Below are 12,209 nucleotides of genomic sequence, written 5' to 3'. Positions count from 1 at the left end.
AACCTTTCCAAGCTGGACGATGTACTGCTTGATGAAACGACTGCCGAGGTGGACACAGATAGGCATCCAATCATCCAACAGGTTGATCTCGTCCATTTTGGGCGAGCCCGACAAGACATGCTCCAGCAAGAGACAGCCAACGATCCAGTTCTTTCAGAACTACAGCGAGTGATCTACTCAGGGTGGCCAGACTCCGTCAAAGACCTTCCTCGTGACCTACGATCATATTGGTCCTACCAGGAGGAACTAGGATTGTCATGTGGGGTCATCTTCAGAGGGCGACAAGTGTTGATCCCCGAGTCCATGCGTGAGGGCATTCTAAACGACCTTCACACTGGTCATTGAGGCATTGAAAAGAGCAGACGTCTAGCACGTGACTCTTTCTTCTGGCCGAAGATAAACAACCACATACGACAGATGGCTCCTCATACAGAACTTGTTAGGAACACCAGCCTCGACAACACAACGAACCTCTCCAACCACACGAAGTCCCGACTACACCCTGGACTAAGCTTGGCACAAATCTCTTCATGTTTGCCAATGAGACATACCTCCCCGTTGTGGATTATCACTCTTAGTTCCCTGTTGTTCGTAAATTGTCAAACACCAGTGAAGGGGTCACGCGTGAAGCGGTAGAGATCTTCAGCCTACTCGGAGTATCTACAGGGATCATCTCTGATAATGGCCCACAGTTTGTTGGCCAGGCATACAGAGATATGTGTTCCAAGTAGTCAGTCATTCAGACAACCTCCTCCCCCCGCTATCCACGTTGAAATGGATTAGCGGAGCGAATAGTTCGCACGGTCAAATCTGTCATGACAAAGTGCCACCAGTCAGGCCAGGATGTCGCACCAGTGCTTCTCAATCTTCGACCAGCACCAGTCGATTCCCATCTTCCTTCGCCTGTAGAAATCTTGCTTGGGCGCCCCATCCGAACAATACACCCTAGCAACAACCCTCTAGGCCCCATCCAGAACAGTAACAGATCCATGATCGCCTTGAGTATCGCAGACAGAGGATGAAGTCTGACCATGATGAGCATGCTGGCCCAGATCTCCCACCATTATAAGTTGGGCACTCAGTGGAAACCACATGGACCCCTGGCACAGTCACCAAGGTCTGTGAACAACCACGATCATACGAGGTTATAACTCCTAATGGCACCAATGTGAGACGCAACCGTTCTCACTTGCATGAACTTCTTGCAAATCAGTCTGACGGTCGATCAAACCCAAATGCATCGACAACTGCCAAGTGCGTTCGCTTTGATGACCGCCCTCCCCGCATTATGTAAACTCCTCCACAAGCACCAGACGATAGCGCACCAGGGCCTCCTCAAGGCAGCCAGAGGCCGAAAGCCAAGCGCACACCCCCTGTGCCGTGCAGTCAAACGACTAGATCTGGTCGCACAACACGCGTGCCAGCGAGATACACTGATGATTAGTTTCCTAGCTTGTAAGATGATGTGATGTGTTCCTGTTATGTGAACAAAACTTGTTCTGATTAACCTTTTGATAAACACTGTTCTGCAGATGATGCATTATATTAACTAGTTGAGAGGTTGAAGTTTATTGTTGAGCAACATTATGCAGATGACATGATGTTACTCGTGTTATCAAACAAACTGTCTCAAGCTTTCGCCAACCTGTTGCCAAGAGATCAGTTTAGAAGTGTTTGTGTAATGTTAGCACTGTTATGATTGCTATATTATTCTGTGTTGGTTTAAACAAACAGAAATGGACATCTGTCAAAAACGGGGAAAACCCTACTTTTTTTTCAAAATGGGGGATGTAGTAATATGCAAATGTATATTATGTGACACGCAGCCATGTACATGCAGGACATAGGTCATGCAATAAATCCTCCATGCAGCCCATGTCCGCCAGCCTGATGTGCCGCTGTGTCCAAGTCATTTCTCATCATTCCGCTAGAACAATCATGACGTCTGCGACCATACGTCTGCAATCATACGTATGAAGCCAAACCACGGTGGTTGTGTTTGTATTGCGCATGTCCAATGCCCATGGTTTTTTGAAAATGGCGTCGTCCGTAAAATTACACTCTGGCGCCCGCTGTTGTCGGTCTATAGGTTATTTATGTCTGTGGTGGCAAGGGTGAGGCTATAAGCCAGGCACTCCGTGCATGACGTCACTACGCAAAACATCACTGCATGAAAACCCATTTACTTAACACAGATATGGTGGACCGACTACACTGTGAACATGGAGGAAGGAACAACACGCTCACGACTAGGTCACGCGTGCACGATGAGATACAATTGGGTGTTCGTAAATGGGCAGTTGAACGGAGCCACACGCGTAGTGACGTCACGCCCAGAGTGCCTTGCTTTTAGCCTCACCCGTGGTGGCAATAAGAATTAGAGGCCGATTCAAAAGGGCGCCCTATAGGGCTCAACATTGGGAAATTATTCTTGTGAAAAATGAGGATCCTTCCATTACATTTCTTCCAAGCTTGATTTACAACACAAAAGAAAACAAAAGAAATCTCTTTTTGGGGTATGAATATCCACATCTTCAAGTGGGGTAGATTGACTCCCTGGTAGACAGCCTTTTGAAAGGGTTACGGTGCCTTTTCATTTGTAAATAATCATATTTACATGAGGGCCACGGGTGGGGGACCCTAAAAAGAACGAAAAAAAGAAAAGAAAACAGCCAAAGAAATGAAAATTAGCAGTGAAGTAGAACTTATTGTTTGCTTGAGAGAAAAAAGAGAAAAAAAGAGAAAAATCAAACCTCTTCCAGCAGTTAAATGTTACAGTTCTAACTATACGGTTGTCGACTGCTCCCCAAATTCTGGCGAGAACTAGCATGCATATTTTTAGTCAATACGTGTTGCCATTTCAGACCAAACCTCGATGCTCATATCAATCTAACATTAAAATCTGCCATGATTTAGGAGATTTCAGCCGGCAAAAAGAAAAATAAAGTGAAGGTGAATTGAAAGGAAAACGAACACACACTGTTATGCTTATGCACGGTCTCTGTACGTGTGGCAGATGATGTAGTGGTACCGCTGCTCTGTCTTTGTGTTGGAAAACAAGCTATGTTGAAATCTAAGCGAGGGTGAAAAATGCAACTACCCAATAGTTTAGATTGTTTCAACCCAACTTTGGTGATTGAAATTAATTTCTGGATAGTTTTAACAAAACAGTGATTAGTATCCACTCATTTTCTGGGTTAAAACTGATACATAAAGTAATTCTCAACCCCAAATTGGGTTAAGACAGCCCATATTTTGGTAGTTGCAGTTTTCACCCTTCCTTGGGATAAAATTTAACCCATGCAGTTTTCAGTGTATTGAAATATTCGCTGCAGCGGGATATCAATTTGACGCCGCGGTAAGATCTTAGAATTCACCGCGGCGAGATACACATTCAATAATTTAATTTGTAGCAGCGAGATAGTAACTCCCCGCGGCGAGGTAGAATCTCGAAATATTTTTTTTTTCAATTGGCGCTTTTACACCTCCGTAGTCAACAATGTACAACAAGAAAAGCAGATGTTCGTCGCTGTGTGCCTATCCGGTGCATAAGTGACTTCGTCACAAAGGCGGACACGCCACGATTTGCAGGCTCTCATTGGACAATCGCTGAAATTGCCCGTTAACTTCCGGTTCCATGGTTCCATGTAAACAGCGATCAATGCATGTAACCCTATGTGCAGTGCACGTGTGTAGTGGGCGTGGTGTATACTGAAGTGACGTCACACTTACGAACCGGACAGGCGAGTTTTACGCGCACACGTGTACAAACTAAATGGCCACCGTGAATATGTGTGACGCACAGAGTCGAGTTTCATCCATCCTGGGATAATTGTGTAAAAGTCACGACCTGTGCCTGTTTAAAGTTCATTTTCAACATACAACGATTTTATCTTCTAACTACTGTTCATCACTATCATGTGACGATCACGTTCTGCAAATCCACACGCAGACAGGTGGTCCATGTTTTTAGCTCTATAGTATTCTACGACAAATCATTTTCAATCATGAAACTTTCTAAGACCAACACGGTGGTTTTGATTTCCTGCGTATGCTTAATTGGCACATGCTACGCAACAATGCCCAAGTGTACTAAAATTGATGACTGCTCGTGCCGAATACCCGACGGTAAGGAGATCAACATCAGATCGTTGGGTTATAATGGGAGCCGAGCCCCAAGGTTTGTTTTTCTGTTTGCTCATTTTATTGTTAGTCACTAATCCTACATCCGTTTAAACATGACCTTGCAGGAGGCATTAAAAGAGATATGAAGTACGATATTTATGATTGATTACATTTAGAGAGACTTTATGCAATGTTACTGTGACTTTCCACGACCTTTGCAGCAGCTGAAATTTTCAAATTTCAAAATGATGGTTAGACATGACAAATTTTAAATGAAATTTCCAAACTCATGACCAAAGCGTGAAATCATCCAAGGCAAAACAGTACGCCTAGTGTTCGGTAGCTCAGTGTGTATCTTTTCCATTGCTAGTTTTGGGGAGAGCCTTGTGTGACAAAACAAAAATAGTGCCCTCAAATATGGATTGATGGAACATAATAGTAATGTGCATGAAGACAAGTTGAGCTGAATTTCCACTGCAGATTTCCTCTAACCCATTTTCCAAGAGAATTGCCTTTTCGTTTAAACTTAAGAAGGGAAAGTTCTTTCACGATATTTATTCTTTTTGCCGAGTTTATAGGTTCGGGTTTGCACAAGCTTGGGGACCTTGGGAGTATGCATACAACCCGTGCTATGCTTGGACAGATTCAAACAAGTGCAGAAACATTGTTGTAAGTACCTTTATATAGGAGCCATAATTTCATGTGATTGCCAGTACAGCCTGGATCTGTCATGTATACCATCACATGTACATGAAATTAGTTGAAATGAAGGTCCTCATATAGCTTGTTTGAGGCATATAGGCCTTGTTCGGGAAATCGGGTCATGCTGTATTCCTCCACACACCCCAATCAAGAGAATAAATGAGGCAGAAATTCGCCCACAAACTCCAAACGTGAACAGAACCAACACGTGCATTTCAGATAAGTCATAATAGAACGATAAAAGCAAATGCGTGATTTAATTCTATCGTTCCCGGCTATCAATCGAGAGAATTAGACGTTAAAATAAAACACGTCACTTTTTATTGCCAGAACCGAGGGCCAGTTTTGCAAATACCAAAAGGAAAAAAAAAGAAATTCGACAAAGATACCGAACTTCCAAATGGAATATTTTACAGTATTTCCAAGACGTTGCCGGATAATCTGATGAAAGAAACAGTATAATTTAGAGACATAAGCCCTCATTTGTCATTTCATACTCAAGGCTATTTTTACTTGGTTCACCTTACGTTTTCAAAAGATGGAAGGCTGATTATTCGTACAGAGCTTAAAGGTTAAAGGGCAAGATCCATTGTGGTCTATATCTCTGGCAGAATGTTTAACCTCGGTTTAATAGTAAATGATGTGATGCTCTTTTATCTTTTTTTGTCCCATAGGCTTGCCAACAGAGTACCGATTTTCTTTCGGAATTCGCTATTGGCGATCCCACAGCAACGTGGACACATGATGACAGCAATTACAATATTGAGTATTCTAGCCTGGGAGATGATAACATAACGAGGTAGGGCCATTTTATCGGTGCAGGAAATGTTCCGCATGCATGTAATACCCAAATAGTGTGCTATATGGTAAAAGTTCCGCTCATGCACTGTTCCCGGTCCCCCGATAAATTCACTCCCAAATAGTAACAGGTGCCTCGTTTAAAACTTATCGGCGTTGATACCATCGAAAATTGTGATGGTTTGATACATTGAAAATTCTTGTAGAGAATTTTGTCTTAAAATCTGTTTTATGGTCGGGTGCCGCAATCCATTTAAGCTGTGAGTTTGACCGAATGAATGGCGAACTGGCGTCGCTAACCGACGGTGCGGGCCTTGGTCATGGAGTGCTGTTGATGATGGAATCATTCAGCGGCATAAATCTGTGCTGGAAATTGGGGGGCGTGCGTGATAGGAAAAGTTGGGGGTGACATGAAAATTTGGAGGGGGGGTTGACACAGTATGACTCTATATAAAGGTCGATGTTCATGATATCAGTGTACATCTGTAATGTATTGAGAATGACATGTTCATGGCTTTTTAAATGGTTGTCATTTTTTTGAGTGATAGGCCTGCTGAATGCATTTTAGTCTTTGGAAGTTTGAAAAATTATTCATAATATGCTTTAATTCTTGTTCCCAACTAACAAGTGATTCAATAGCCATGATTCCCCATCTCAAAACGTGGAGGGATAAATCCCTCAGGATTTACGCCCATGGTATATTATAATTTTGCCACTAGGAAACCAATCCGTCACCATACCACACAGAAACCATTACGCCGCGCGTTCACAACTGATATGTATCTCTGATTGGGCAAAACAACCACAGAATCTGAATTCTGAGAAAACATAACTTGAGACGACCATTCGTCGACCTCAATAGGCATTCTGAGGTGTGGATGAGGACGATAATAAAGGTTTGACAGTTGGCATGGAGTGAGCCGCACGATAAAAAGGGGGGGGGTAAAGATTTTAATAACTGTAACTTTCCATAACACAAACCCTGTTTAGCTAAGTTAACCTACATGCTCTTTTATTCTATGCGACAGGACATCAGTGGTGAAATTGGTGTGTGATGTAAAAGCCGATGAGCCCACTTTAGAAATGTTTGGCTTTTCGCCTGTTGGTCCTGCACATGTGGAGTATGTAAGTGTGTCTATTTAGGATCTAGATTTGAATGTTTGCATTTTTATTATTAATAACTGAAATTCAAGGCTCGAGATATTGGGAATGTTTGTGTTGTGTGAACCGCATGAATGTCAAGTTGTAACAAAGTTTTACATATTCAAGGCACACACCTTTTATTTGTTTGAATCTGAATACATTCAAATTGACATTTGGAAGAATACATGAATATCTTCCTTTCACTTGTTTTGTTGCATGCTGTATTGATATCATTCGGCAATATCCCGATGCAGACGGGAAAATGGTTGGTGAAATATCCAACAACTTCCACATGGCAGACAGCACGAACTAGTTCTACACGTAGAGACAATTACTTTTGCATTCCCCACGATTTGAAAATGTCCGTATACAAACATTAACTGTAAGAAATCAGAAATACCGGGGAATATATGCATGGATATGACTTTTTAGTGGGCTACCGTCTCTGTGCAACAAGTCGTTCCGTTGTTTTAATTCTCCACACAATCACGATCAAAACATTAAAAAAAGATAACCTCCCGGTACGTCCTCTTTCTTTCGTTTGGATAAAATCATCTTTTTGCTGCTGTTTCATGTTTGCCAGGATTTCACCTTAACATCCAAGTGTGCCTGCCCAGGGTTTTGTCCATCCTCTACAGCAACAAACAAGCCAACATTTAATCCCCCACATTGTGGCATGATCAGTCCAGGATCTGTCCTTTTTATCATGTAAGTCAAGTTTTTGGTCTTTCAAGCTAAGACCTTTTCCATATTTGCATCTTATTCTGGCCAAGTTGTAAGAGTCATCTTCGGCTACAAAATTTTGCAAAACTAACACCAACAGGTTTATAACTCAAACTTCTTTTAAATATTTACCAGCTGAGGGCGCTGGCGTCAAGTCTATTAATGGTCTGATATTGGACAAGGGAATAGAATGTATCTTTATCTGTGGCCGTATTCGAGCGCTTTGGACTGCAGAAGCCCTCTCCGTATGGACATTTGTTACTTCGGCCGCAGCCTGATGATGGCCGTGGCGTAAATGCGTCATAATAAAATAATCTTAGGCCATTATTATGAACATTAACTGCACTTCAGCTCGTTGTCTTTGCCTGGTATTTAAAAAAATGTCGTAAAATACAGTAACATAAAAGGCTGTATTTTACTTACTAATATTTTTCGCCCCCCTCCCTACCTCGGGGGTTGACAGACTGAGACAATAAGTTTATCAAATCGTGGAACTATAATCCGTTTTATAGCTTCATGAGCTTCAGATTTTCCACAGGGAGTCCAGCCTGACACTTCGGTATTTGCAACCATGTTTATATTCCAGCGTTCCAGTGTTGATAGTGGTGTACCTGGTTGCGGGAGTTCTCTTCATGAAATTCGTGCGCCATGCTGAGGGGACGGACTTAATACCCAACAGAGACATACGGACTAATCTGTTCGGCAGCATTCGGGTAGGACAATCGTTTGTGACAGCTCCATCAAAATAAGGAATAAGGATGCCTCCGGGAATTATATGTCGATTTTTTTTCCATTTGATAAAGGGGGGGTGGATATTTAACGGAAGAAAGGTTTGAAAATCACTATACAGAAACGGATTGCATAGCTTCCATATTGCAGGCCAGTGTTTTTGTTCCACAGTGCATGCATGCACAAACGAGGTTTCCCTGTGGAACAAAAGAACTGCCCTACATGATGGCTACCACGCAAAGCCCCAATTGCTTTTTCAAATGCATTTAATCCTTATTCATAAATACCTGGAACAGTTTTTCTATTCCTATTCGGCAAAACAGGTCACCTGACCGTGTGTTAACATTTTGATAATGTCCGCTGCGTAAATGACGCTCTGGCATATGGATACTTAATTGGGCTTGATTGGTCAGGAGCCTGTGTGCACGCGACGCACAACGCGCACGCCAGGTTCATTGAAAGGGGGTTCAATTGTACAACGAATGAAAATAAAGTTTTAGAACAAAATCATCGGAAATCCATCACATATTGATTTCTTTTGACTCTGAATAAAAGGTATTTATGAATAGGAATAAATATGTGCTTGACCAGTCCCTATCGTTAAGACCTTGCTCAGGAGAACGAACCCCGAGTGCCTTCGCTTGCGGCTCAAGCATTAGTCGCGTCTATTCTCCACAGTCGGCCTTGAACGCACGTTTAGACTTGCCAATTATTCCCTTAATATAAAATACTTAACCAGCGTATTTCCACAGTAGACGAAGGCCACTGGCAAAGCTGTGAGAATACTCTGTTCATCACAAACATTTGACTTATTTTGCCTTGTACACAATACTCCGTTTTGCTCTGTCCCTTTTTTGCTTAGGATGGTTGCAAGAATGTCTTCACCAGCGGGAAGAAGCCTGGACATGACAAGTTACAAAGTGAAATAATTTGACGGGCTGTATAGGCCCTTTGCTGATAATTATCGTGTGCGACATGAATGGATTTCGAGAAGTAAACTCACATACGGTAATGGTTTAACAATACTTTTCAAGAAAACTGTAACCTGGTGACAATTCGAGGTTTTTTTATCTCAACAGATTAGACCTTATTCAAGAGGGAAGCCATTTTTTGTCCTTGCTTTATTCCATCGTACTGGATGTAATGTGTGAAATGGGGTGGTTCCAGACTACATGTAGTTGAGGCTCAAATCTCACTTTGTTTTTATGTTTTCTGATTTTCTGTATTTTTTGCTAATGATGCTTGAAACCTTTGGACAGAAGTTATCACAACTCTTGAATTATTCTAAATCAAACTTGGCATGAATTTGTATGAACTTTTATTTCATTGCTCCGCTATTATTTTTAATCTGGGGTTCCTAAAACGAAAGGTTTTACCTCACTTTCAGTTCCAGATGAATGAATACAGTCGACTGACGTCGGTTTAGAAAGGGTCCTCCAAAATTATTGACATTTTCGCTGTATCTTAAAGGGCGTGCGGGTGAACTACCAGCGAAGAAACTGGTGAAGAAAACTGAGTATGGAAAATGGAAAAATGTTCAGGTATATTCTGTGGGCGAGAGCACAAAACGCTATAGGGGCAACATTTTTCGCTGGTAATCTGCATCCGTTAAACCTTTGTGTACAGAGGTATAGGAAACGGAATATTCATGCATCAAATTTAGTGCTTGCGCAATTGTTCATATTACGCCGAGTGCCCTAAATGTACATGTGCAGTTGTCACAAGTCCTCCTAAAAGGCCTTGGAAATGGTACCTTTGAACTAAAACTCTGAAAAGAACGACTCAGAGAAAATATAGGACCAAACACGATGAAATATAGCTCAACACATTTAATATATGAATCCCCCTTTAAATACCACTAATTACACACCTTAAATACATTCAAAGCAAATCTCGAGGAGAACATATCAAAATTAAAAGATACTGATAGGCACTTGTGGTCTTTGGTCCGGGTTTCGGTTTGAGGCGGGTCCTGCTGTCGTCCTCGGGGTTAGTGTCATCCTTGCACGGCACATCAGAGGGGGAACGTCTACCCGTCAAGCAAGACCCAATTCCAAGATAAAAAGCCCTATTTGTAATACAAAATCCATTTCGATTAAATACAGTTTCAAACGATTTCTGACCAATCACTTTCACTACATTTCCAAAGTTTCGGATTATCACTTGAATAATTTGCCACAGTGTCTATTTGATAAAGATCTCCCAAAACATTACGACGTGTTGTTCCTTTTAATCAAACAATTGCTTTAACAAAACTTCATCATGGACCCATGATCTACAACGTTCTTTCCAATAATAAATTAACAGGACTTCACGGAATTTTGTTGCAGTTTTTATACAAAATAAAATACTGATCAGGTAACCTGGCATGGCTGTCAAGTTTGAAGATGTGGGTGACGAGGTGACAAGACTTCTATACTGCTGGCATTCTCACTGGCAGCTCGGTGCTCTCAAACTCCCCAATACGACGCACTATTTGCGAAAACGAACCAATCCCTGATCAAACGTATCGGTCCAACCTGGGGGATGAGCGGGTTAGACGGGCCTTTAATGCCCCAACGTAGTGCCAGCAGTCAATCTCGTCACCAAGTGCCGAGCTGATGCCCCTCCCAAGGTTTTTATACGGAAACGCAATGCATTGTCCCAAATTCTTTAAAACCGTACCAACTAAACTGGAATGGTCGCGGCCAATGAACATTCTTTTCTTGTTGTCCAACGACTATTGACTACTGACCAGAGTCCAGTCCATACTTTTCAACCATTCACTAACTACTTGATGTAACGTCACAGGCACTGGCCTCGGCATTTCGTCCGCCAGTGAATACCTTGAACCACAACGTTCTGGAATTTGGCACAATTTTAAGTTAACAAAACACGGCACATTTCTATCATAAAACAAAAATCTCTTTTAAATGAAATCAAACTGTGACAGCAGTCATTGCCCTTTATGAGCTCTTTCTTCTGGAATTATTTTGGTAATAAATAGTCCCGTTGCTTACAGTATTTTGTGTTTTGTTTGAATCATTTTTATTATGTCATTTGTACAAAAGCGTATTTTATGAGATTTCGCGATCACTTCCATTGATGAAATAGCGCATTTTGTTCCTAATGAACTGAGCTTTCCATTAGTAGTCAACAATTTGTTGGCCAGTCTTAGCCAAATTCGTACCCAGTCTTTGAACACTGATGTATTGGAGGGAGGAGAATAAAATTACAGACTTTGCATGGATTATGGAACAGTTTATCAACACTGGAAAAGTTTATTCACAATGAAAAAGTAGGTCTAATATCAAGGGTTATTCTTCTGTCGGTATATCCTGGTCACATCGATAATGTGTTTTTAATTGTAAGCAAAAACTACAAGTATTGCTAGGATGTCACTGGCCCCGCTTGTCCGGCTAAGATGCAGGCAGGAATCAAGCATTTTGGGAATGTTTTCTATTATTCGTCTGACTCGGCAGCGACCGTCATTGAACACTTTGAAGTGCCAGACTGCAAATTCTTCTGTGTCCTTCCTCTACGGTAAAATGGAAGGTGCAGTTAGTTTAAGAAACCGGTGAGGATTAATAATTGCTCTAGATTATATCATACGCAAGGGAAACGAACTTGATCGGACTAAAACGAGAGTAACTTGAAATCTCCAACTGAACCATGTCGGGTGATTAAATCTACTATCCTGCTCCATGCAGCTCCTCTTTTGAAAATACGATACCTGGCAATTTGTGGTTCTTTATAGATGGATCCCAATACGACGCTTTTAGCGTCGATCTGCGCACTTCCGCGTTTGAAAACGAGGCCGTATGTGTCATATATGTCATATAATTCAATTCTTAATACGATCAGACGATTGAAAGTAAGGAGTCAAGACACAAAATACATAAAGGTATGTTAAATTCAGACTTTTCAGGCTGCAAATTTTTGTGGAAGAGTCTTTCAGGATGACTTGACTCGTACAATCAAAAGAAAAAATAACGACAATTGACCGCGAA

At 41.7% G+C, this 12,209-nt stretch overlaps 1 protein-coding gene across 1 annotated transcript; it reads left to right on the top strand.

Moving 5' to 3' along the window:
- Positions 1–3,707: 3,707 nt before the first annotated feature.
- Positions 3,708–11,223, top strand: LOC110973228 (uncharacterized). Its single transcript, XM_022223893.2, has 7 exons — positions 3,708–4,180; positions 4,704–4,794; positions 5,502–5,626; positions 6,654–6,750; positions 7,352–7,476; positions 8,078–8,204; positions 9,083–11,223. Exons 1-7 carry the CDS (start codon positions 4,008–4,010, stop codon positions 9,152–9,154), a joined length of 810 nt encoding a protein of 269 aa, XP_022079585.2. The 5' UTR covers positions 3,708–4,007; the 3' UTR covers positions 9,155–11,223.
- Positions 11,224–12,209: the final 986 nt, after the last annotated feature.

This window comes from Acanthaster planci, linkage group LG02, assembly GCF_054643075.1.
Source record: "Acanthaster planci isolate LZ-2023a linkage group LG02, COTS_SCS, whole genome shotgun sequence".
NCBI lineage: Eukaryota > Metazoa > Echinodermata > Asteroidea > Valvatida > Acanthasteridae > Acanthaster > Acanthaster planci.
Note: the sequence above shows the minus strand (reverse complement) of the source record. Positions and strands in the feature narration are given on the sequence as shown.